At 42.2% G+C, this 26,299-nt stretch overlaps 1 protein-coding gene across 3 annotated transcripts in view; it reads left to right on the top strand.

The window, feature by feature from the left end:
• The window catches only part of PTPRG (protein tyrosine phosphatase receptor type G), a 731,192-nt gene that overhangs the window by 429,819 nt on the left and 275,074 nt on the right, over nt 1-26,299 (top strand). For all 3 annotated transcript variants that reach the window (XM_032648680.1, XM_032648681.1, XM_032648679.1), the window contains exon 4: nt 3,245-3,393. In XM_032648680.1, the coding sequence (XP_032504571.1) occupies nt 3,245-3,393 (149 nt within the window). The remainder of the gene's footprint in view (nt 1-3,244; nt 3,394-26,299) is intronic.

The following is a 26,299-nucleotide window of genomic DNA, read 5'->3' as shown; positions in this document are numbered from 1 at the left end:
TGGGTCACACCTACCTTTGCTGTTTATTGTCCCTGCTCAAGGACACGTTTTGTTTTGTGGGAAAGACAATATTGCTTTAAAATGGAACTCTGGGGACTTCCCTGGTGGCGCAGTGGTTAAGAATCTGCCTGCCAATGCAGGGAACACAGGTTCGAGCCCTGGTCGGGGAAGATCCCACATGCCTCGGAGCAACTAAGCCCGTGCACCACAACTACTGAGCCTGTGTTCTAGAGCCTGCAAGTCACAACTACTGAGCCCGCGAGCCTAGAGCCCGTGCTCCACAGCAAGAGAAGCCACTGCAATGAGAAGCCCGCGCACTGCAATGAGTAGCCCCTGCTCACCACAACTAGAGAAAACCTGCGCACAGCAACAAAGACCCAATGCGGCCACATATAAATAAATAAATAAGTAAATTTAAAAACAAATTTTTTTTAATAAGTAAATGAAATGGAGCCCTGCCTGAAAACGGAGAGTTGCACCTGTGTGGTTGCCCTTCTGTCATGAACTCCGACCACGTCTCTAGAAATTATTGGTAGGTGGACAAAAACCCGCATTGACTGTGTGCTTGCTGAATTTCTGGCACTGGGTTAAGTGCTTTCTGCGTGCGATTTCTTTCAGGCGTCAAAACAGTCTCACCAGGTAGGCACTGTTATTGCCATTTGAATAATGATGGAAACCAAGACACAGAGAAGTCAGGTAACTTGCCCAAGGTCACCCCGCTGTTAAGTGGCAGAATGAGATTCTAACCCAGGTCCGTCCATCCCGTGAGCTCCTGGCCCTTCCTACATTCTGTGCTCCGCAGCGGCTACCTTTGGTACATTTTGTTGTGAAACAGAGCAGTGTTATCAGTGATCATCAGAAAAGTGTTGCATGGTGGCTGGGCAAGTTCTCTCTTTCCAGCGTTATATGTAAACAAAAATTTAGCCGCTTTCGGAAGGTGGGGGCAGTACGTGCATGTAGTGTGCTGTGTGCCCTAGTGAGAAATACTGTAAAATGAAAAATGAGATGAGTGTTTCAGGTTGTACAGTTCCCTAATTATGCTTTTAATTATTCATGAAAAAGAAGTAAAATGACCCCTGGCAGAGGCATAAATGATTTAGGTAAAATCAAATATTTATAAGATGCTGCGGAGTCCCTGGATGATTGTAACAGATGCGCTCAAAATTCTTTGTCTTCATCTTTTGGATGCAAAATGTTATGGATAGAATCTGTAACCAGCTGAGAGTAATCAACAGTGTTAAAGACGATACTGAGCTAATTCATAGGTATTTGGGCTTTCGAATATTGGTTTAACACAATAGTTTGTCTTCTAAAATATATTGTGTTCTAGGGATCACCAAATGACAACCCCTCCTGCTAGTTCTTAAGTTTTTTAATGGTTGGGAAAAAATCAAAAGGAGAATATTCCATGACATGTGAAAATTATATGCGAATTTTAGTGTGGATAACTAAAGTTTTATCAGAATATAGCCTCACCCATTCATTTACATATTGTGTTTGGCTGCTTCTGGGCTACTAGGACTAAGTTAAGTGGTTACAGCAAGGGCCATAGGACCCACAAAGCCTTAAATATTTACTGTCTCACCTTTTACAGAAAAATTTTGCCAAGCCTTCTTCTAAACCATGCCTAGCACACACAGTAAAGGAACATGCCATAGCATGTTCAATCAGCATAAGAAACACTTGCTTTTATTTCATTTTATCCTTTAATCCTCTGTCCCACTAATTGAATGTTCACTGTATATTTTTCAAAAGTTGAGAGAAAACTGCCTTTGAAAGCAGTAAAAAGGGATTATTACAAGCAGGGTTCCGTCACTTGCTCTTTTTTTTTTTTTTTTTAAACGTCTTTATTGGAGTATAATTGCTTTACAATGGTGTGTTAGTTTCTGCTTTATAACAAAGTGAATCAGCTGTACATAAACATATATCCTCATATCTCCTCCCTCTTGTGTCTCCCTCCCACCCTCCCTATCCCACCCCTCTAGGTGGTCACAAAGCACCGAGCTGATCTCCCTGTGCCGTGCGGCTGCTTCCCACTAGCTATGCTTCCCTTTTTACAGAGGAGTGCTGAACTAATTGCACTTGTTTTAGAAATGGGTCATTAGTCTAGTCCCTATCTTTTATTGAGACCTAATTTTCATGCAGGATTTCTCTCTAAGGCTTGAACTGGCATCTCTTTAGGAAGAGGAGACAATGAGGATATGAGAGCTTTTCCCTGCCTTAAATGAGCTTAGCTTCCAATCACAGGCCATTGAGTATGTTGGTTGGCACATTATACGTATTCACCAGCCAATAAGTGTTTGTTAAATGAATGAATGAATTCACTTTAGACAACAACAAAAATGTGGGGGGCGGGGGAATGTATGACTTATAAAATAAAATCTCTTTTTCATCCACTTGGATATTACATTCCTTTTGAAAAAATAATTTTTCTGGTAGTATAAGCCCACGTTATTTGTTCTTGATTTCTCTTTTCCATGTTTAAAGGAAGAGAGATGTGACTTTGAAATTTAGGGTTTGAATTGATTGAGGTTTTCTATGTTAAGGACTTCTTACGTGTTCTTCCGGATGGGCTAAGCAAAATTTTCTTATGCTTAGATTTAAAAGACATAGTAAAGTAAATCTACTTATCTGCAGTTACTTGAGTGACTTAATGAGTAGAATTTTCACTGTACTTTCCTGGACACCATTATCAAATATGAAGACATTTCCCAATCCCAGCTGTCTTCCCACTGTTATCTCCTTAATATTGGTAGAACCTACAAATTTTATTTCCTGACGCCTTGCTTAAGTTTTCTGATCAAAGAAACGTCTTCTGCACCTGACTTACATATATATTTCCCATCTCATTCCAGACCTTGAATCTTGGGATAGCCCCAGGAATCAGTGTTTAAAAAAGAAAAATAATTTTGATCATCAAGCAGATTTAGGAGACCCTGATTCAGAGCCACTTACTCTATCATTGTCTGTTTTTTTGTTTGTTTGTTTTTCCAACTGTGAAATGGTTAAGAAATTCTGAGACCGTTCTCTGGGAATTTTCATGAGTTAGAGTCAACTGGCTCTTGAGAGCGTTCAGCAGCTAGAATGTGCTAATTTATTCAGACTAATGTTTTTGACTTGCTTTCTAACAGGTATGTGGGAAGTAATTCCCATCATGTAATCATGAACTTTTATTTGAAGCACGGGAGCAATCTTTCAAGTGTGGTTTTGAAACTCATTGTCGTTTCCCTTCTGCTTTACACAGTTGCCATCCTTCTGAAAGACGACTATTTTGTCAGCGGTGCTGGCCTCCCTGGCAGATTCAAAGCTGAGAAGGTGGAATTTCATTGGGGCCACAGCAATGGTTCTGCAGGCTCTGAACACAGCATCAACGGCAGGCGGTTCCCTGTGGAGGTGAGAGAAACTTGAGATGTCAGGGGCGGCTGTGCTTTGGGTCTTGACATTAAAGAGATACTTTGTCTTTACCCCCAGTCGTCTTGCAAATCAAACTTGTACTGTCCCTGCCTTTGTCTCTGGAAATCTTTTATATACAGCATGACAGCTAGATAGCCATCCTCAAGTTCCTCATCTTTGTTTAACTGGTGAAGCATGTAGACCTTGTGGACGTCATGGTTTGAGTAGACTCACCCCTGGTAGATGATTTCGGACCCTTCGTTTCATTCGATGCGGCTTCTTTGCCCTGTCCTTTCGGAAACCCTGCTTTCCAAAGTGACATTCTGTACGAAACTCTGGCCACTTCGTTTTCACCCTTTAGAAAACAGAAAAGGTAACTGATATGTGAAGGGGACTCAGAACCATCTCTCAGTAGGGAAGCTGCTTTAAGGTTTGTGTGCTGTCCATGCTGTTGAGAAGGAGGCTGTGGCCGTTGGTCGTATGACTCGCTGTTAACTTTGCGGGATTGACATTTTACCTCCTCTGAGTCAGTTTTCTCAAAGATCCGTGAAGAACGGGTAGTGCAGTAGGTCATGTGTATCTTTTTGGCGACTGAGGGAGGGAGCTTGTTTCCAAACTCCGTTTTTAATCTTTGGTGGGGACAACACACCTGTTCCATGGCTAACCTTATTTTTGTACCTTTAATCAGGATCAGGATGTGAATATTCTTTCCTTGGGACAGACATATTTGTTGATTGTTTGGGTGCCCACGTGGTAAGCTTTACAGATTTGTAGAAGAACTGAGAGGGTTTGTACCCAAGCCTGTGGCTGTACTCAAACATGGAGTGACAGCTCTTAGTGTTCTGTGACTTTAGTAAGTCATGACCTACTTGGGTCATCTGATGAATACTTGCAATCCTCCTCCATAGAGATTATGGAGATTTGTGCATAATCTGTAGGGTTTCATCACTCACCCTCACTCCTCAAGCCCGTTCATGGGCTTTAGACAACCTTGAACCTTAGGTGAAAAATCCCTTTAAGAGGAGAAAATCAATAGTATTTCTTTGTTTATAGATGCTTATATTCACATATCGATTTGTTTCTTATCCATGCTTGCCTGAGAAACCAGAGATCACCATGCTGAGAAAGTGCTGCATATTTCTTTTCTTGTTGAGCTGACAAATTCACAGTATCAAGTATTCTTTCCATATTAGGATTCCTCTATCCTTGGGACTTCCTGTCCTAGTCACATTAAAGTTTCTACTTAATGGGCTCTCTTTCTCCTTTTATGTTGAATGAATCATTTCTTTAAAATCTTAGCTTGATTTGTACTTGGAAAACTTGATTCCTAGAAGCCAAGTTGATCAGATTTTTTAAGTTTGGGGTTTCTCTTTTGTTCCTGCTGGCCAGTTCCATTGGCAGTGTCGCTGAAGGCAGAATTTGTGCCTAGCTAGCTTTGCTCTAAAGCTTCTTTATCCTAGAAATGGGTTGCCATTTGTTTAGTTAATGTTGTTCCGGACAAAAGACCTGTGCTTGAAGGTTTGAAAACTTAATTTGGCAGCTGCCTTGGAAAAGAAAAACTCTGGAGGAAGGAACTGGGAACTTCTGCCTCATTCCTAATCACAGTCCCTAAAGCCTGTCTCCTCCTATTTGAGTCTGGAAAAATGAATAGACTAGATGCATATTCTTTTGAAAACTTATTACTTTAAATGCATTTTGTTTTTTACTCAAAGATGCCCATGAAATTCAGAAACTAATTACAAATGGGAGCTACAACGCCCAGACTTATTGTTGACCAAGCTATTCGAATTTGTTTCTTCTAAGTCATGTCACATGGTAAGGCTGCCTATATTAATTGGGTGCTTCATTGAAGCCCATCTGGTTCATAGCTTGTTTTTTTTTTTTCTAATGTGATAAACATGTTAAATTACTTAGTGGTTGTATTTGGAGGAACTTGAATTTCAGAGATTAAAGGTAATGGGAGCAAAGTGAACTTTAAAATATGCACAGAAAAGTTGCTCACTTTTGCGGAAGACATGTCTGTGATATGTTAAATTGTTTTATTTGAGTTCTTTATTAACACCAGCTCTCCCTGAGATTTTTACACTGTTTGAACATCTCAGACTTGGTTTATGTCTTTCCACATAACTACACTGCTTTTCAAGAAATTAAAATGAAAGTGAGACAATTATAATGTACCATGTAGTAATTTATCAGCGTTGGGGACATTATTTATTTTATATAGAGTCAGAGAAGAGTCATTGTGGAAGATTGGGATGGGATTGGTAGAATACAGCATTGGTTCTCAACTAGAGACAGTATCCTCCTCCTCAGAGGACATTACGTGTTTTCTGGGGACGTTTCTGGTTGTCACTGTTGTGGGCATTGATATGCTACCAGCATCTAGTGGATAGAGGCCAGGGATGCTGCTCAACATCCCAGTTCATAGGACAGCCCCACCACAAAGAATTATCTAGCCAACATGTCACTATTGGGAGACTCTACGGTAGAGAACGCAGTATGTTTAGTGGAATCCAGCCTTCCTTTACTCATGTGGCATCATTTGAAGTAGATTTAAATAAAGAAGACTCAGGGCAAAGTTGTTCCATCCTCTTGCAGCTTTTTTTTTTTTTTTTTTTTGCGGTACACGGGCCTCTCGCTGTTGTGGCCTCTCCCGTTGTGGAGCACAGGCTCCGAACGCGCAGGCTCAGTGGCCATGGCTCACGGGCCCAGCCGCTCCGCGGCATGTGGGATCCTCCCGTACCAGGGCACGAACCCCTGTCCCCTGCATCGGCAGGCGGACTCTCAACCGCTGCGCCACCAGGGAAGCCCCCTCTTGCAGCTTTTGGAGAGGAAATGTACCTTGCTTTATGGGTCAGAGCATTGCTGGTCCTGGTTTCTTTAGATTCCATTTGGGATAAAGTCAGGACCTTGGGTATTTCACCAGCTTCCTCGGTGCTCCAGTGCTGCAGGTTGAATTTTAAGCATATGCCCCACAAGACTCTGGATCTGCTCCCTGAGGGTAAATTGCAACAAACCCAACTTTGTAGGTTTTGCTGCTTCCCAGGAATTCTTTGAGGTCATCTACAACAACTTTGTACACATTGAGAAATTAAACTTCTCCACACTTTCCTGGCTGAAATCCTGGACTCAGCCTTGTAGTTCCTATACTTAAAAACGTCCAGTCTAGGGCTTCCCTGGTGGCGCAGTGGTTGAGAGTCCGCCTGCCGATGCCGGGGACACGGGTTCGTGCCCCGGTCCGGGAAGATCCCACATGCCGCGGAGCGGCTGGGCCCGTGAGTCATGGCCGCTGAGCCTGCGCATCCGGAGCCTGTGCTCCGCAGCGGGGGAGGCCGCGGCAGTGAGAGGCCTGCGTACCAACAACAACAAAAAAAACAACATCCAGTCTAGTAGAAAAATAAATGTCGTTGTGAAAATGAAACAAAAGTCTTTCAATAGCAGCGTTCTTTACAGCTCAGTTAAAATTAGAAAAGAAAGTTGGAATCAGATGACAAGGCTAGAAGACTAGACCCACTTTGGATCCTCAGAGGCACTCACCTCCTATGTATTCAGCTTTATCTCTTGTCTAGCAGCAAATTTTTCTTGAGTGCCTTCTGTCATGTGGGTGCTGGGTTACAAAGCTGAAGAGGAAAGAGAGTCCCACCCTCAAGATATTTATACTCTAGTCATGACACAGAAACTGACCAAGGAGTCACATAAACAGCTGTGTAATATCAGTTGTGATATAGTCTCTGAAGGAGAGGGACATTTTGCCATGAGACAGAAGACCTTGGTGGAGACAGATATTTATTAAGAGGGAAAAGATTAATTGGAGCCTGCCCATAGAACAGGGGTGTGCAAAGGCCCTGAGACAGGTGATACTTGGTACATTTAAGGAGTAAAGAGAGATCAATGGGGATTTTGATAGGTAGGATAATACCCCTCCCCCCAAAAATGTCCACTCACTAATTCCTGAAAATTGTGAACGTATTTATTACTTTACATGGCAAAAGGGACTTTGCAGATGTGATTAAGCATCCTTAAAGTCAAAGGGCTCAAAATATTCCTGTGATTAAAATAGTAGTCCTGTTTGAGTTCTTCTGTGGCCACTCCTCTTTGTATTATCTGTCCAACCACAGTTATCTGTGATGGCTACTACCCTATCCTAAATATTCTCCCTACCCCACACTTATTCCCTGTTTTAAATAAGGGTTCATGTAACACTAACAGGAATTGAATCATGCGGTATTTCCACTGATAACTGAAGTCGGAGGTAGTGCATAGAGAAGCCTCCAGATAAATCCCTCTGAGAGCTCCATTAAGGTAGAGGTTCATTGCATGCTTGTTGTCTGAGGTAATTAAAATCTTGTTTATTACAATAAGAGATCCAGGAGTTGTTGATTCAGACTTACTGGTGCTTTATGAGTTGAAGTCTTCAGTAAGCTTAAATGATCCAAATTGATTGTGTGTGCCCTTTCCAGTGAAACTCACAGCTGGTTCATTTCAGCTCAGTTTGGAGCATCTTAGCAAGTGAGTAGAAGAAAATACATTTTTCCTAATATATACCATGCACACGCTACCATATGGTCCAGGGCTGCAGTCCCTTAGCTGAGACCCTTGAGGCCAGATGTTTTAGAATTCGGAATCTTTTTTAGCAAGGCATGATGGTACATATGCCGTTTATATTTACAGAAGACACATAGTGGGGTCTGGGCCTATACGCCTTGAATGCATTCATATTTCTGCAGCATGTGGATGAATATTCACACGAAGGGGGAAATATCAATATTCAATGTAGCTTCACATCTCTCCACATCAGATTTTACCACTGAATTAGTTTTTGCACCATAAATATCAATAATAACAGAACACCTTCGATCTTGGAGGCTTTTGAGATTTCACAGTCACTGATAAAGGATTTATGGACCTGTGTTTTAAAAACTGGGTCCATAGTGTGGCACTGCTTGTTTATGTTGCAAAGAGCGTAGGTTATTACCACCCATGACACAAGCACACTGAATTATTTGTCTCCCTGCTGGGCTGGGTATGTCTGGGTACTACTCTCACCCTGCTCTCTGCTCTGTCCCGGTATTGTACAACATTCTTAGTCAAAGTTAAGGTTTGTCCAGGGGACGAGAAGTTGCTAGTGTTAGGCTGAATTTGTTCCGTGATTGGTTCCCATTGAACATTCTGTTTGAGACTGCAGTTGCCTTCAGTATCCACGTCTGTGGGTATGTTACCTTCACCTGCTCTGTATTCCCTCCTGTCTGTCCAGCCCCTACCTTCCTACCTAGAGTCAGACTAATGATTTGCTTTTCATTTTGTGAACTGGATCTTGGTTCTTCCAGTGCTTCTGTCACATTCCTATTAGATGGTTGTCTTGCACTGGACCCCTAGCTTATGTCCAGGTGACCTGCATCTGCCTTCCTTGTCCCAGGTGAGCTTATGCACTTGTGACACACACAGAGGCCTCACCCCGTGTCACCCTCTCTCCACTCATGCAAGCACGGCAGGTACCGCGCAACTCAGATGTGGACCAGTCCAGCCAGGGATCGAGCTGCCACATTAAGTCCTGGCTTCAGTGGAGTGACATTCTAGAACAGGACCAAGGGGGATGAGTGCAGTTTGCCTGGTGCTCGTTCGTGTATCCCCGCTTTTCTGCTGGAAATAAAGGTTGCCATATGAAATGCCTTCTTGAAGATTTACTTTATGCATCGGCATACCAAAGGCTTTTAGAAGTCCCCCATTGAGGAAATCTGTTTGACTATTTAAATCAGTGTTTTTCCAAACTCACGTGACCAGTGTAAGTTAGCTACATCACTCTTTTGGAAATGAGGTTCATAACTTTCTCCTTTCCTCCTTTAATCCATATTCCTTGTAAGAAATGGAGTCCTGTTTCAATAAATGTTTTCAGAGAACACCAATCATGATCTGGATTTCCATTATTTTGAAAACTATAAAACCAAGAAGGCTTGTTCACAAAACAATTGTTTGGTGTCTCTGAACTCAGTGCTATCTTGCTTTGTCATTAGAGAAAACTAATTGAAGGAAGTCGTTGTCATTGAAGGAAGATTGAGACTTTTTCTATTAAAAATAACGTTGGGGGCTTCCCTGGTGGCGCAGTGGTTGAGAGTCCGCCTGCCCATGCAGGGGACACGGGTTCGTGCCCCGGTCCAGGAAGACCCCACATGCCGCAGAGCGGCTGGGCCTGTGAGCCATGGCCGCTGAGCCTGCGTGTCCGGAGCCTGTGCTCCGCAATGGGAGAGGCCACAACAGTGAGAGGCACACGTACCACAAAAAAAAAAAAAAAGAAGAAGAAGAAGAAGATTTGAGTAGGCCCCAGTACTTAGAGTGTGCTCAGTGGAGAAGTGCATGCCTGATTGTATAAAGCCAGAGAGCGGGTTTTGTGAGGCGGAAGCAGCCTTGGTCCCTTCGTGATGTCTGACAGTTCTCGTCACACACAGTCATCCTGAGATGTGAACTTGACTCAGGACTGTTTGATGGTGTGTCACCAACATGTGGGGCGCTGGTAACTGTTTGGATCGTACTGAGAATCTCAGATGAGCAGATGACACTCTCTGAAAAGAAACTTGGTTAAATTGGAGGTATTCTCAGTATAGAAACTTGAAGACCCCATGGGGGGCGGGGCTTGTATAACCAAAAAGCAGGCTTAGGGGGGCCGTGGTGGTGTTGGAGTGTGGTGCTGGTGTTACCGACTCGGGTCCTTGGACTCTTGAACGAATAGAAATTGATAAGAGGCCACGTGAGTAATTCAGGCAAGCCTTTACTGGGACTGGTGCTGAGGGAGCCCGGGAGGTCAGGCTGGTTCCTTAAATGGGGTGAGGGTGGGGGGCTGATCGGGCTGGAGGGGTGGCGTTGGTGGTCTGCCTGCCCCCTCGGTGGTGCTGTCTGCAGGGTTCGTATGCAATACCCTGCTTTTGCTCTTGCATCTCAGAAATGGCAGTTGGGTTTTGGACCTTTGGTATCTTATTGTTCATAATTGCCCCGACTGGGACTGCTGCATGCATGATGTCATTTTCTAGACCCTTATCGTTTCTTTGTATTTTGTTCCTTGAGGAGACGTTTGTCCCGGAGCAAGCACTGCAGTAAAGGGTCCCAGGTCCCAGCCTGTCTCACTGGTGATTGTGATTGTAACATGATACTGTAGACACCATTTAATAAGCTTTACCTATGTCTGGAATGTTTCAGATCTCACCCAGTTTAATTTTCTCACCAGCTTTATGAAAGAGGTGCTCTTATTATATACCCTTCTTACAGATGGCACGACTGAGCTTCAGGGACGCTAAGTGGCTTGGCTGAGGTTTACTACTAGTACTCCAGAATCTGGGTTCCTCTGTCTCCAAAATCTTAACTAGCATTCATTTTATTTGATAAGTTATTTCATTGTTTTTCTTGTCATCAGTATAGGTTGTTTTTAGAATGACCAATGCAGTAGAAATAATTCTGTTGTAATCTTTTTTTGCGGTACGCGGGCCTCTCACTGTTGTGGCCTCTCCCGCTGCGGAGCGCAGGCTCAGAGGCCATGGCTCACGGGCCCAGCCGCTCCGCGGCATGTGGGATGCCCCCGGACCGGAGCACGAACCCGCGTCCCCTGCTGATTCGGCAGGCGGACTCTCAACCACTGCGCCACCAGGGAAGCCCTTTTGTTGTAATCTTAACCACTGTTTATTGTGTAACTAGAGAGGGGAAAAAAAAAAAAAATCAAAGGGCTTCAAATGTTCAAAGATGGCTGAACCAGTAGTAAAACATACAAAGAGCAGAAGTAAAGGGAACAGAAAATGCCATCAGCTCTTTGGGTAGACATACCTGTAGCAAATACTACACATTTTATCTGCCTTGACCACTCAGTCTATTTTTTATCATGTCAAAAGCAACGCTGTCTGATAGGAAATAGAATGCGAGCCATACATTGTAATTTAAAATTTTCGGTTAGCCACCTTACAAGAGGTAAAAAGAAAGATGTGATTTTAATAATTCATTTTATTCTATACAATTTATATTATACAATAATAATCATTGTTACAATTTTAATCATCAAATATTTTTACCCAAATACATTAAAATTTTCTATTTCAACATGTAATCAAGATTAAAAGTTATTACTGAGATATTTTACATTTTTGTTTGTACTGTCTTTGAAATCGGTGTGCATTTTACACTTAGAGCACATCTCGAGTCAGACCGGCCGCATTTCAGAGGCTCAAGACCCACATACAGTTGTGGCTACTGTACCCGAAATGTGCCAGACTTAAGGGTTCCAGACCTCAATAATGAAATTGAGATAATAAACTAGCCAAAAGACTAACAGAAATTCTCTAAGAGGAATCTGTGGTAATTTTTACACTTTTTCTCTTCCAACAGAAAGATAATCAGTAGTTCACTTTTATATTGGAGTCTGACTTGGTTGTTGAAGAGCCTTCCCCTGGATGTGATACAGGTTTTCTCTTTTTCCTTTCGAAGCTTTCAGGTTGTTTCCCATTATTTATTTTCACAACATGCGTTCCTGGGGCCTTGAACACTGTTCTTCTCAGAATCCATTTGCAGGCTGGGGAAGCCACATATAGCTGGTTAAGGAGACCTTTGTGCCCTGAGGGCAGGGATGGACCTCAGGCGGCCAGATCAGATGTATTGTAAGTTCAGGTCAAGAGGATTTATGGGCATCTGGCTCAGAAGCACACCCCACACCTCCACTTTTCTTTTGTCCTGTCAAAATTTGAACAGGAAGGTTTCAAGCCATCTTAAATCTAAAGCCTTTAAGAAGTTCTGTAGTGCCGACGTCACTCAGAAAGGACAGTTGGAAAGATTTATAAGGAATAGAAAGAAGTCAAGATTGAAAGGAAGTCTATTTCCTCTCTCGCCTTTAAATCCCCGGCGTAGAATTTCATAGTGCCCCACTTTAATGGGATGGGAATGGATTCCTAAACCTTCCGTCTCCGGATTGTATGGCCTGGCGCTGTGTGCAGCACAGATATTCCTCTGGGTACATTTCCTGCGATATACGGAGACCAGCTGGGCAAAGTTACCAAAACCCTAGTTTAGTTAAAAAAATAAAATTTTCTGTCTTAAATGTTTGAGGATATCTTAGAAGACAAGGCTGTAAAAAAAACTCAGGTTAATACATGAAAGATACTTGGGTTAATAGTAAAATAACTTCTAAATCCCAGCTCTTTCTACACAGGTAGAACTTTGATTTTTGAATTTCCGTATTGAAACCTTTCAGTATGCAGGGAATCTTCATACTTTCAGTATGCAGGGAATCTTCTTAATTTATGCTTCATTGTTCACCATTCTCTGATCAAGGAAGGCTCTGAGTGAAAGAAAACCCATCCCATGATCTCCTGACATTTCTCAGCCTGACTCTGCCTTTGAATTTGCCTGTCTCTATCTCTGTCTTCTTTTTTCTTTCTCTTTTTTCATCACTTTATTTATTTATATTTATTTTCTGGCAGCGTAAGTGTGGGCTGCAATAACATAACTATACGTAGGTAGCGCCCTTAGAAAAATAGGCCCTTGGTCTGTTTTCTAGATTCTTGTTAGTGGGTCTCAATGCTCTGTGTAAAAAGTGATCTGTCGTCAGATATATTTAGGAAATGCTGCATGATATGTCTTCCTCTTATAGATTGATAATAAGCAAATACAGTAAAACTCTTGAGAAATATTCCAGTAGAGAAACCTGCATAATTTTCATTTAACTGGGAGTCTCCCAAACTCAGGTGACCATGGAACTCTTCTTATTTGTATCTCCTGCGGGACTAACGACGAAGAGAATGAATGCACGGGGACATGCAGTGTCAGGTAGTTCCACAGAGAGTCCTTTTCCATGTCTGGATGCCGTCTATATAAATGTTCAAATGACTTCCTTACGCTCTGCCTTAGTTTCTAAATTATCGACAGTGTTTCCTTGTTCAGTTGATGAACAGAGCCTTCTCTGCATGGGACACAAAGTGCCCTGGCCTCAAGGGACCTGTATTTCAGCAGGTGCTAGGGCCCTGAGGCCAAAGCCTGCCTCTCCTGCTTGAGCAGGCAAGGGCAGAGTGATAGGAACGAAGTCAGCGAAATAGTCAAGGTTCCGATGATATGAGGCCTGTGGACCGTGGGAAGCTCTGTAGTTTTTACTCTAGGCCAGATGGGAAGCCCTTGGAATGTTCTCAGTAGAGGAGCGGCGCTATCTGGCTCACGTTTTACAAGGATCCTTCTGGCTGCACTTGCACGTGGAGAACAGACGTCAGAAGATGGTTATAATATTTCAAGAGAGATGATGTTGGCATGTGCCAGAGATGGGGGCAGTGGGAAGAGGTTGAATTCTGGTGGTTTTGAGGGAAGAGCGTATTAATCGAGACGAAGTGTGATATTGACGTTGTCTTAGAAAGTTTGTATTTCTTGGTTAGGAAAAAACACAATTTGAGGAGAGAAAATTGTCGGTCACTGAACAGTCTGTAGTATTTTATCGCATTTCATTCAGTTTTTAAAAATTCTTTTAAATCTCTATGTCATCTTCAAATTGTACTTGTGTAATAGGTATTATATACCAGTTTTGATTACATACTATATGTTATACACTAGGGAAGAATGTAGCGTGGGGAAATGATTAAACATGACAATGATAAAAACAAAGCCCATTTTGGAAGGCTTCATTTGAGTTAATAGATGTAAAGTGCTCTCAGCAGGACTGGAACATTCTAAGAGCTTATTCAGTATTCCCATTATTATTATGTGTGAATCCTCTCCTTCCGTGAGGCAGCAGGTCCTTAATCCATCCGTTTACTTTCTTTTCCACTATTTCCACCCAGGTTTAAGCCATCACCGTCTCTGACTTTGACCAGTGTTATAATTTCTTAACAGGTCCATCTTGCTGCTGCAACAGTCCACTCCGTATCCAGTAACCAAAGTTTTCTTGTAAACACTTGAATTGCATTACATTGTTTTCTTTAAAATCCTCAACCAGGGCCTTCCCTGGTGGCGCAGTGGTTGAGAGTCCCCCTGCCGATGCAGGGGACACGGGTTCGTGCCCCGGTCCGGGGGGATCCCACATGCCGCAGAGCGGCTGGGCCCGTGAGCCATGGCCACTGAGCCTGCACGTCCGGAGCCTGTGCTCCGCAACGGCAGAGGCCACAACAGTGAGAGGCCCGTGTACCGCAAAAAAAAAAAAAAAAAAAATCCTCCACTGGTTTCTGATCCCATGTTGAACAAATTCCAAAATCCGGCCTCGCCTTGCAAAGCCCTACTTGATCTGGCTCCTACTCCCCGACCTCCCATTTTCACTGACTGCTTCCTCAGTCCAGAATATTCTCTCCCTGTTTATCGCTTCTCGTAGCTCATTCCTTCCCTGATCCTACCCGTTATCAGTTACACGCTCTCTCCCCTCCCAACTCAGCCACTTTCTTTCCTGTTACCCACTTTCACTTTCTTCACAGCACCTATCACTTTTTGAAATTGCTTATTTACTTGTTTATTTTTTTATAAATTTATTTATTTGATTTGTTTATTTTTGGCCGTGTTGGGTCTTCGTTGCTGCACGTGGACTTTCTCTAGTTGCGGTGCGTGGGCTTCTCATTGCAGTGGCTACTCTTTGCGGTGGCTTCTCTTGTTGTGGAGCACGGGCTCTAGGCACGTGAGCTTCAGCAGTTGTGGCTCACGGGCTCAGTAGTTGTGGCTCGTGGGCCCTAGAGCTCAGGCTCAGTAGTTGTGGCGCACAGGCTTAGCTGCTTCGTGGCATGTGGGATCTTCCTGGCCCAAGGCCCGAACCCCTGTCCCCTGCATTGGCAGGCAGATTCTTTTTTTTTTTTTTTTTTTTTTTTGGCAGTACACGGGCCTCTCACTGTTGTGGCCTCTCCCGTTTTGGAGCACAGGCTCCGGACACGCAGGCTCAGTGGCCATGGCTCATGAGCCCAGCCGCCCTGCGGCATGTGGGATCTTCCCGGACCGGGGCATGAACCCGTGTCCCCTGCATCGGCAGGCAGACTCTCAACCACTGCGCCACAAGGGAAGCCCGGCAGGCAGATTCTTAACCACTGTGTCACCAGGGAAGCCCTGTTTACTTGTTTATTAACTCACTCCCCCTCCCCCACCCACGTACGCTGCATGTAAGCTTCTGGAGGAGAGAGGGGTCTGTCTGTCATGTTCACTGCTGCATCTAGGCTGCTGCTGGATATGGTCCCATAAAAGGGTGAGCAGTAATGTGTATGAAGGAACCAACATCCTCATATTGAATCTTCATCTTGTCCTCTCAGTGGTTCAAAGGGTAAGGGAGTCTAATCCCCAAGAATAGAAAGTTACAATTCACTCATAAAAAGGACATTTAAAGAAGCAGATCCTCCCCTCAAACTACCTCTTGTATTAAGGATGTGAAAGACCCAGATAAATTAGTTACTCCCATATAAACACATTCATTCTGTTGCCTCATGCTGTGAGGCTGAGGGTGAGGCGTGCAGCTCAGCAGAACGATCTTTTTAAGGTCTGTTCTTCCAGAGTGGAGCTCTTATATTAAGAATCATTACAGCTACAAGACAGATTGTTCCAATTAGTCAACGGAGGTCCAGGTTTTTGAGAGCTGTTAATATGTACATGAGCAATTACTGTAGCAGAGTTAAAAGGTGTGCCCTTGGGAATTTTAGGTGGAGATTATCAGTTTCCTTCTTGAGCGAAAGCAGGAGCCCTGAGAATTAAGTGCTGCATTTCTCTGCCAGCTCATTCACTAGAGGGTTCTCCAGTGCCCAGACCCACGGGTTATGAGGTTGCCAGTTTCCTCTCCTCTGCCCCACTCTTACCCTGTCCCAGACCAGTGCCTTCCTCTGTGTTCACTGAGACCCAGACACTGTAATGAGCATTTGGGAATTTCATGGTAAGATAAACAAGCCCCTTGACTTCAGGGGCCGCCTGAGAGACTGGCAGAGACAATCTCAACTGGAATTTACATCAAAATCAAGTGGGCATTTTTAAATTTTCCAAAACCAAGTTCAAGTGATTTCCACTCATTCCTAATTAATAGTAAATGAGAAAAACCAAAACTAAACAGAAATGCTTGATTGAATGTCTGTTTTTCTACGTTGCGATAAAATGCTACGTTCCAGTAAAACGCTTCTGTGAACACCGTGCCTCTCCCTTGTGCTCAGATGCTCACATGCTCTGTCTTCTTTGCAGAGTTTACTAAAATCCTGTGACATAAGCAGGCACTGGATTTGGAGTTAAAAAAACAAGTGATTTGTAGAACCTGGGGGTGATGCCCCCCCCCTTTCCAGTAGGCCGGTCTTTTTGAATGGTTGCACATCAGCAAGTCAATCTCAAAGGTGCCTGAAATCCTGAAGTTCCTCCATTTGAGTTAAGGTATTGCTGCCTCTTCAAATGCTAATATAAGGAAAGGAACAAAATGTGAGTTTTATCTCTTTTGGACACGTTCGTAAAGCTCACCAGATCCCACTCCTGTGGTAGCTAGCAAAGAGCAAGGCATCACTTGGAATAAGATGCAAAGGCGGTGGTCCAGTGGGACTCCACGCTTCCAGTGCAGGGGACACGGGTTTGATTCCTGGTCGGGGAACTAAGATCTCACATGCCACACGGCGTGGCCAAAAAAAAAAAAAAAGGTACAAAGGAGGTAAACTCTGAGCGAACACAGGTGGACACCGCTGGATGAGACACCTCCTGTGGGAGAAGGAAGGACTAGATATAGTGTGACTGAGGGTGTGGATTGTGGGGAGGCACCCAATCCAGTAGTAATTAGATCTGGCCATCAATGAGCTGGCCTCCTCTAGAGAGCAGGCGATTAGAATGAACAGTGGGGTGCGGAGAGAGTGTGAGAGTGGGTCTTGATATTTGTGAAGGGAGTCTCATCAAAGAAAAAATCAACTTAGTCTTTGGGAGCCCAGAATGGAACCAGGACCAGCAGAAGCCGACTCTGCTCAAGAAACTGGTTACAGCTCGGGCACAGCACGCAGGCCAGCAGCAGATGCCACCCAGGGCCTCTCCTGCTTCACATAATTCAGGGGAGGTTTTTCCAAATCAGATTCCCTCAGTCCCTCCAGGGACCTTCTGAGTCAGGTGTCGAGAAGCAAAAGCTATTCCCCCCTAGTTCTGCCATCAAAAAACAAGGCCTGGGATAATAATGATGGTTAACTTCGTAAAAAGTACTTACTGTGTGTACTTAGAGCACTCTTCACACATTATGTCATTCAATCATCACTTATTAAAAACATCTTTCCAGGGCCTCCCCTGGTGGCACACTGCTTAAGAATCCGCCTGCCAATGCAGGGGACACGGGTTCGAGCCCTGGTCCTGGAAGATCCCACATGCCTCGGAGCATCTAAGCCCATGCGCCACAACTACTGAGCCGGCGCTCTAGAGTCCGCGAGCCACAACTACTGAAGGCCGCGTGCCTAGAGCCCGTGCTCCGCAACAAGAGAAGCCACCGCAATGAGAAGCCCGCGCACCGCAACAAAGAGTAGCCCCCCCCGCTCACCGCAACTAGAGAGAGCCCGCACGCAGCAACGAAGACCCAATGCAGACAAAAATAAATAAATTTATTTATTAAAAAAAAATCTTTCCATAAGAAAACAGCAGTTAATAATCAGTATCTCTATTCTTCTGATGAGAAAAGTGAAGTAAGAGAGACATCCTGAGAGACATCTCAGTAGAGCCTGAAGTTGTCTCGGTAGAAATCATCTAAGAAGCCCTAGTAGTCTGAGGTTAGATGCCAGTTTCTGCTGATCACAGAATGATCCCTGTTATCATTTTGATCTGTTTCCTTCCAATATTTGCCAGGGGTTGGGGGGAGTATAAGTATAGTCAGTATCAAGGTGAATACAATCATGGCCTGCTTTATCACTTCACGTATTGTGAATATTTTCCATATTTTGAAATATTTTTCACTCCTTCAAAAATAAAATTTAATTTCCTTACTTGTCCTAGCTGCATTCTACCAGTTTTTCATAATTAATGCATTTTACTTTAAGATCCAGGAAAAAAAATTAACAGAACAATGAGTCTAATTTAATGTCATTTCTGAGACCTTCTATTTCTAAGCAGAAACAAGTACAGGGGCAACATATTCAAAGCATAAAAAATAACTTTTTCTCAATATGCAAATAGTTTTGTAGTCTTTTGATTTTCAAGGTAATATATGTTCATTATAAAGTAATTCAAACAATCTATGAGTTAAGAAGAAAGGACATGTTTTTCTTGCAAACACATAGCGCTCTAGAAATGCCGGTATGCTGTGCATAGTTTTATAGGCTCATTTCCACTTGCTGGACGAGGGAAGTCTTCCATTGTCAGTAAGTAGCTGTCTGCATCATGCTATTTAAATGCTGCATAGCTCAGGTTCTGAGGAGATTACCAGGGTTCAAATCTCATCACTGCCACTTAGTAGCCATGTGAGTTTTGGGCATCCACTTAACCTACTCCTTTATCTGTAAACTGACATTTAGTGCTAATATCTATCTGACGAGAGTGTTTGGAAAAATTAAAAGTATCATATTTATAAAATGCTTGGTTTAGTGTCACACAGTAGGTGATAGATAAATGTTTGCTTCTCCATGGCGTGAATGTGACATATTTTAGTTTCGCAGTGCTTTGTTGTTTTGGTTTTTTTTTTGCGGTACGCGGGCGTCTCACTGTTGTGGCCTCACCTGTTGGGGAGCACAGGCTCCGGACGCGCAGGCTCAGCGGCCATGGCTCACGGGCCCAGCCGCTCCAAGGCACGTGGGATCCTCCCGGACCGGGGCACGAACGCGTGTCCCCTGCGTCGGCAGGCGGACCCTCAACCACTGCACCACCAGGGAAGCCCTCGCAGTGCTTTGTTGATGGCCATTTTGGCTCTTTCCAGTTTTCCTGGTATTAACATCACAGCTATGTAGAGCATATATTTGGGATAAACTCAGGTTCTCTAGGGACCAGCCATGTGACATGTACGTGAAAGGAATTGTCCTAGATGCTATTTGACTTGTTGACATTTGGGAATATAAACCAACATGAGTCAGAACTGGCTTTTTCAAAACAAGCTGGAAATCTCTGTTAGAAAAAGCTCGAATCTCTGCATTTATATGGATACTATGCTCCTTATGTAAAATGTACTTCACAACTTACTGGTGGGCTAGAATTGGTGATCAGTTGGGTTTCATATGCAGGATGTTTAATCTCAAAGCTCAGGTCCTTTGTGTTACAGCTCACCCTGCCTTTACGTTCATGAATTAAGAATATTCAGGATGCTATAGGAAAAGTTACTTTGGTATTATATCATGTGGCTTTATATATATTTTTTGAAAATGTCTATAATAATAATAATTACTTTCCCATACCAGAATGCAATATAAGAGTTCCTAATACAGGGCTAATAAACCTCCTGAAATTGCATGTGAAATTTTATACAATTAGGTGTGGTTTTTTTTCTTTTTTAATCTACTGCTTCATTCAGACTCTAGTATTGTTTTCTGATCCTCTCTCCCCATCCCCGAAATAGTAAAGAATCAGGAGAGAAAGGAACAGATTTTTTTCTATAGGACATTTGTCTTTTACTCTCTAATGGATAGAATATATAAAATTTACATAAAATTATATTCATAACCTCATTAATAGTCTCATGAATTTTCTAGAGTTCTGAAAACTCACAGTGAAGGCTGCTATAAGTGATTATTTTTACCACCATCCAACGGGCAGGGACCATCACTGTCTCATTAATTTCTATAGCCTCAGTGCCAAGCACAGAACGCTGGACACCTATTTAAGTATTTTGTAAAATAAAAGAATGAATCCACTGCTCTTTATCTTTTAGTTTAGACATATAAGGAGTCTTCCAGCTCAGATTCGCAAGAACTAGCTCACAAAACGTCTCTTTTAGTCAAAGCTAGTTCTTGGTGGTGCACCAGAGTCAGTACTGATGGGGATTTTGTTTTGACACACTGAGTGGCAGGCACGATGCTTGTCGCCTTCCATTGGCTCAGGAGAGGATGGAAAGTTCAGCAGGTCTTACCCAATCGGCTTTATTCAATATAAGTAGATGACAGTGTGAATGATGGAGGAGAAGATGAGGGCGGGCAGAGAGCTGGAATTTGAATAGGAGGTTCAATTTTTTTGACGTGTCTAATGTTATTATGAATGGGGATGGAACCCTGGTTTTGGGTGATAGGTAGAAAGATTGGTTCTAGGATTGATGGAACCTTGCGTGGATTATTAAATCAATTTGCTAAGAACTAGAATGATACACCTTTTGGGTCTGAAATTCACCTAGCAAAAGCTTAAGATAACAAACCTAGTGGCACTAGTGTTTCAAAAGTATTTTGTACGTGAGCTATAAGTGGCTTTTCTGTAGAACTATTATTTCTACAGAAATAAAAGCTGGTGTTTCCATTAGTAAAAACGGGTAATTGAAGTCTTTTTCTTGGCTGTTCTTTTTTAAAAACTTTGTTCTTCAACCTTCTTATTGCATATTTGTTAAAGTAATATGATAAATAAATTCAAACAAAAACGAACTCATTTCTTAGGAAGACACTTCACTAATTAATTAAATTTAACCTCCAAAGGCTGCAGTTTAATTTTACTGCTATATATGTTGTGGTTAAATTACCTGTTCTAAACAGTTTAATAAAACAGAAAAAACCAATAACAATACCTATTATCTGTTCAGTAAATTATACTTTTATGTTATATTTACATGCAACCCTGAATCAACCTGATATAAATATATATATTAATAAGCAGATATTGATACCTTCATAGTCCTAATGAAAACATCAGGAAATCAGAACTTCCTTTTGGCTAAAGATGGAACTGATCAAAAATAGAGTTACAATGACATTTACCTCAACTGTCCATTAGCACTGGTAATACAAAGGTGTATTTCCCCAGTGTATAGCTATTTGGAAATTTCAGCCAAAGACCCCTGACTTGTCCAGTTCTTTTTACATCTTCTTGCTGGGATTTCTCCAACCATTTTTATTCCAATGTTATTAGTAAGTGGTCCATCTGGTTTGGAATATTTCTTATTGCCATGTGTTTCTCCAAGTATTATTTTTAAATATATATTACTTTTCTCTTTTCATCATCCTTATTTACTTCTATGTATAAGAGAAAAAAAATCATTTCCAGGCTAGGTTACCTAAAATAACTAAGCTTTCTGAGTTTTAGATGTATCCAAAATCTGCCTTTTTTTTTTTTTACTAATATGGAAACCCAGGAAGACAGATTATTTTGAGATCCCAGGAACAGCTTTGGCAATGCCAAGTCTTGCATATGAAAAGGTTCAAATCCTGGTCTATGGTGAATGTCAAAGAAGGTACTAGAATATAGCAAACCCTGAATAAATATAAGTTTTAAAAAATACTAACAAGATTCTAAGATATTGTGCAATAATCCTTTAAGAACAGTGTTATGAACCATATTCCTAATGGGGACTACTTAAATCTTCAATGAAAAACTCATCTGAGGGCCTGTCATAATTGTTTTCACAAATATGAAGAGGTTCAAAGAAGTCTAGCTTTGATCATTATTGGAAAGATGAATGAAATAAGGCTACTTACAGGGTGTAATTTCAGTGGTACCAACTCTTTCTAGACACTCATTGTCATCCTTTTCCAAGTCCTTTTTGCCTTAATTCAGTACTTTGGTTTAACTCAACCTGGTGGTGGTAATGAATGAATTCCTTTTTCTTTCAAGTCGCTGTTAGTGATCCCCATCTCTTCACCTTTCCATGATGTAATTAATTTTCGTAATAGTTTTAATGAAAGTTCACTTTTTTATCTTTGTGGTAGTTTTAGTACTAGGAAAAAAGTATAGAACATATACTTTTGTTTGTTTTGTTTTTATTTTTGGCTGTGTTGGGTCTTTGCGGCTGTGTGCGGGCTTCTCATTGTCATGGCTTCTCTTGTTGCAGAGCACGGGCTCTAAGTGCGCGGGCATCAGTAGTTGTGGCTGGCGGGCTCAGTAGTTGTGGTTTGCAGGCTCTAGAGCGCAGGCTCAGTAGTTGTGGCGCACAGGCTTAGTTGTTCTGGCATGTGAGATCCTCCCAGGCCAGGGATCGAACCTGTGTCCCCTGCATTGGCAGGCAGATTCTTAACCACTGTGCTACCAGGGAAGCCCAGAACATATACTTTTTATTGCCAGGCAACTTCCAAAAAACATTTGACTCTGTTGCTATCATTAACTGTTTTTGATTTTCCATTCCATCAAACTTATGGAAACAATACTAGAGTGTGAGTGAAGAGGCACTAGATTAAAAAAAAAAAAAAAAAAAAAGACACCTAAATGTACATTTAACTGGAGATGGAATGGAAAGTAGACTCAAATTAGAGTTGATCTGAGTTTCATCAGCTGCGTGTGTGGATTTTCTAGCTTACTTACTTCTCTGTGGAATCTTTTTGACCATTTTACCACTTGTTACCCTTTATATCAAGTGGATATTGAAGAAAGAAAGTGAAAAGTTTCAGATGCAAGTCTTTCTTCTCTAACCCCTAACGTTATCTGGTAGGTAAAGGTTCATCAGTTAATGAATGGATTTAAACTTGGTAGATCTGATAAATGCTTTAGACTTGAATTCATATTACTGGGTTTAGCATCATAAACAGGACTCTGTTTTGTGTCTTTTGACATGAGGTTTTTCTCTTTGCCAGTATCAGATAATGGGAAGTTATTTACCATATTTTCAGTAATAATGTGTCTTTAGAAGCAGGTTGCTAGCTTTGTCATTTTGACCTGACCTTCGCAATTTCCTGCTGTTTATTAGTATGAGGGTTATATTTCTGGAGTGTGAAAGTCATGCTTGTGACCCCAGTTAGAAGGGAGACATTTATGGAATACGCTGGCAGGTAGACCAGAAGGCTTTCATATGTGGGCAGTGAAGTCAGAGTTAAACACTGTAACAGGAAGTGGGATGAAGCTCCAGAAATTATTAATATGTGGTGTTTTAGCTGTCACTACCCACCTCTGTGCTTAAGAGAAGAACTTGTAAAAAAAACAATTATAGATCTGAATGTGTGTGTGTGTGTGTGTGTGTGTGCGTGTGCGTGTGTGTGTAATATAGCAACACATATCGTTGATGCAGATGTACTAATGTTACTACGGGGAACTTTGCTTTACGTTTCGCTTTGGCATTTGAGAATTCAGTTTTGCAGCCTCCGCAAAAGGACTGGGAAGGGCTCGGAGAATGTTTGGTGGTTGTGTTCCTCTACCTATTAATTATTTTTTAGGAATTCTTGATTCAGTACAATGGAAAACCATTGTTCTAGTGCTTTTCATGAGTCTTTTTCCTTTATTTTAGTAACCAAATTTTCATCTGTATTTTTGAATTGATATGACCTGGTTTTAGGACTTCAAAAGGGATCCAAGTTTTTGTTTTGACAGACATGAAATGTAACCATTCTCGAGTCATTTTTTTCTCTTTGAATTCTTTTCATTTGCCCTCAATTATTCCTTTTTTTTAAAAAAATATTTATTTATTCGGTTGCACCAGGTCTTAGTTGCGGCAGGCAGGCTTCTTAGTTGCGGCTGGCCAGCTACTTAGTTGCAGCACGTGGGCTCCTTAGTTGCAGCAGCAGGGCTCGTTAGTTGTGGCATGTGAACTCTTAGTTGTGGCATGCATGTGGGATCTAGTTCCCTTACCAAAGGTCAAATCTGGGCCCCGTACATTGGGAGCAAGGAGTCTTATTCGCTGTGCCACCAGGGAAGGCCCCTGGCCTCAATTGTTCTAATGGTTTTTCCCTTGAGTATCTACCTATCCTTAAAGATCATCAAGGTTCAAAACAACTCCCTTTTGAACTAATGTGAAAAGTATAAATATTTTAGCATTAAGGCACAATAAAAGCTAACTTGATTGGAAAAAAATTGTTGGATATCGGGCTTCCCTGGTGGCGCAGTGGTTGAGAGTCCGCCTGCCGATGCAGGAGACGCGGGTTCGTGCCCCGGTCCGGGAAGATCCCACGTGCCAGGGAGCGGCTGGGCCCGTGAGCCATGGCCGCTGAGCCTGCGCGTCTGGAGCCTGTGCTCCGCAACGGGAGAGGCCACGACAGTGAGAGGCCCGTGTACCGCAAAAAAAAAAAAAAAAAAATTGTTGGATAGGCTATGTATAGACTTCAGTAATAACCTGACTAATTTTGTTCAGAGTTACAAGAGAAAACCTTAAACAGTGTCTTCCCCAAGTATTGGGTTTTAGAAGGCAAAACCATTTTAATATCCTTCCTCATATTTTACTGATATGTTTCTAATCACAAGATTTTCAAAAGGTTAATAGAAATTGCAGTGCTTTACTGTCATGATGCTTAAATGATTTCTTTTTCAATAAAGCGTATGTTATTAAAGAGAAAAATGATTTTGCAACCCATGCATTAAAATATGCAATGCCATCTGTCTTAAGGCTTGGTTATCAGTGGTGTAAGTGAGGCCAGTTTATTTCTCATAGATTTACTAATGTCACTGCATAAATAGCTGTTATGGAATTGATCTCTTAGGGTGAAGCAGCTTTTATCACATACAAGAGTTTGAAGATAACTGTATTAAACATTGGCCTTTGATTATTCATAGTCTTTCCTGGATACAGAGGTTTCAGAACTTCACGGTTAAAGATTGAAAATGCAGAATTTCTGACATTTAAACATTTTTTACATTAACTACTCGTCTTTGATATTACTTCCTAGACACGTCCTTTTGTTGCATGTCTCTTGACTTTTCTGTGACTCAGTGAAGTACTATGGTTACCATACCATGGCCATCTCCATCGTGTTCATCTCAGAGGCACAAATAATAGTGTGGGGAGTGAGCGCATAAGATTTGAAATCAGACATGTGTGCCTGGGTTTGAATACCAGCCCCTTCACTCCTACCTGTATGACCTGGGCAAGTAACTTGACTTCTGCAAGCCTCAGTTTTCTTGTTTTAAACATGGGTATGGGGAATTCCCTGACAGTCCAGTGGTGAGGATTCTGCGCTTCCACTGCACGGGACCTGGGTTCAATCCCCGGTCAGGGAACTAAGATCCCTCAAGCTGTGTGACACAGCCAAAAAAAAAAAAAAAATGGCTATGAAAATCCTACTTAGAAGATTGTTGTACAAAACAAAACAAATATGTGTTGATGGTACTTGGCAGGGTGCCTAACATGGGGGCAAATAAATGGTAACAATTATTATTATTTGCTCTTATTATTACTACTGCTGAGTCAAAACAAGACTTCTTCACAGTAATCATTTAGAATCAGCATATGTATTGTATTCTCTTGAGGAAAAGGAAAAAAATTTTAATCCTATTTAGTTTTGTTTTCCTTTTGTTGTAGTGTTTTCCCCCCAGTGGCTATTTAAAAGGGTAACTTGGAGATGACGCTGACTCTGTTCACCCAAAATGGTTTCTCTACAAAAGAGTATAAAAAAAAAAAAAAAAAAAATTCACCAATGAATAGGGCAGAGAAGACCTCCCTTCTGGACAGATGTAGCTGCTAAGGACACTGTGAGGGCAAGGGCGTCTGTGTTCCGTCCACTGCCTCTCTGTCCCCAGAACAGTTCTGCCTAAACTGGCCTCCACTGTCTATACTTTATTCTGGTCACAGAAGGTGACTGGCAGCTTCACTCCTATTGGCCGGCCCCAGCATGCCTACTGCCACCCCTGTCCCCTCTGCTAGAAAATGCTGTTTCTACCCACTGGGCTTGTGTCAGAGGAAATCAGTTCCTCAGACACCCACTCAGCAGCCAGAGTCTTCGATGTTCAGGATCCTGGCTGAAAGCAAGTGTCTGCCGAAAAATAATTTGCCCCTTACCTGAAAAAGCCTCTGTGCCATGCTAAATCTAATTTCTCCAAATATTTTTGAGTGCCGACCCCTGTTTTAGGCCAAGCAGCTGACATAAATTTACCTGTAGTCTAGCTTAATCAGATTTTAACCTAGAAAGAGGCCTAGCCAAGGAAAGAAACTTACTTCCTGAGCAGAGATTTCCAAATCTGT

This window comes from Phocoena sinus, chromosome 11 (assembly GCF_008692025.1).
Source record: "Phocoena sinus isolate mPhoSin1 chromosome 11, mPhoSin1.pri, whole genome shotgun sequence".
NCBI classification, from domain to species: Eukaryota; Metazoa; Chordata; class Mammalia; order Artiodactyla; family Phocoenidae; genus Phocoena; species Phocoena sinus.
The sequence above is the reverse complement of the archived record's forward strand: the minus strand, read 5'-3'. Positions and strand labels throughout refer to the sequence as shown.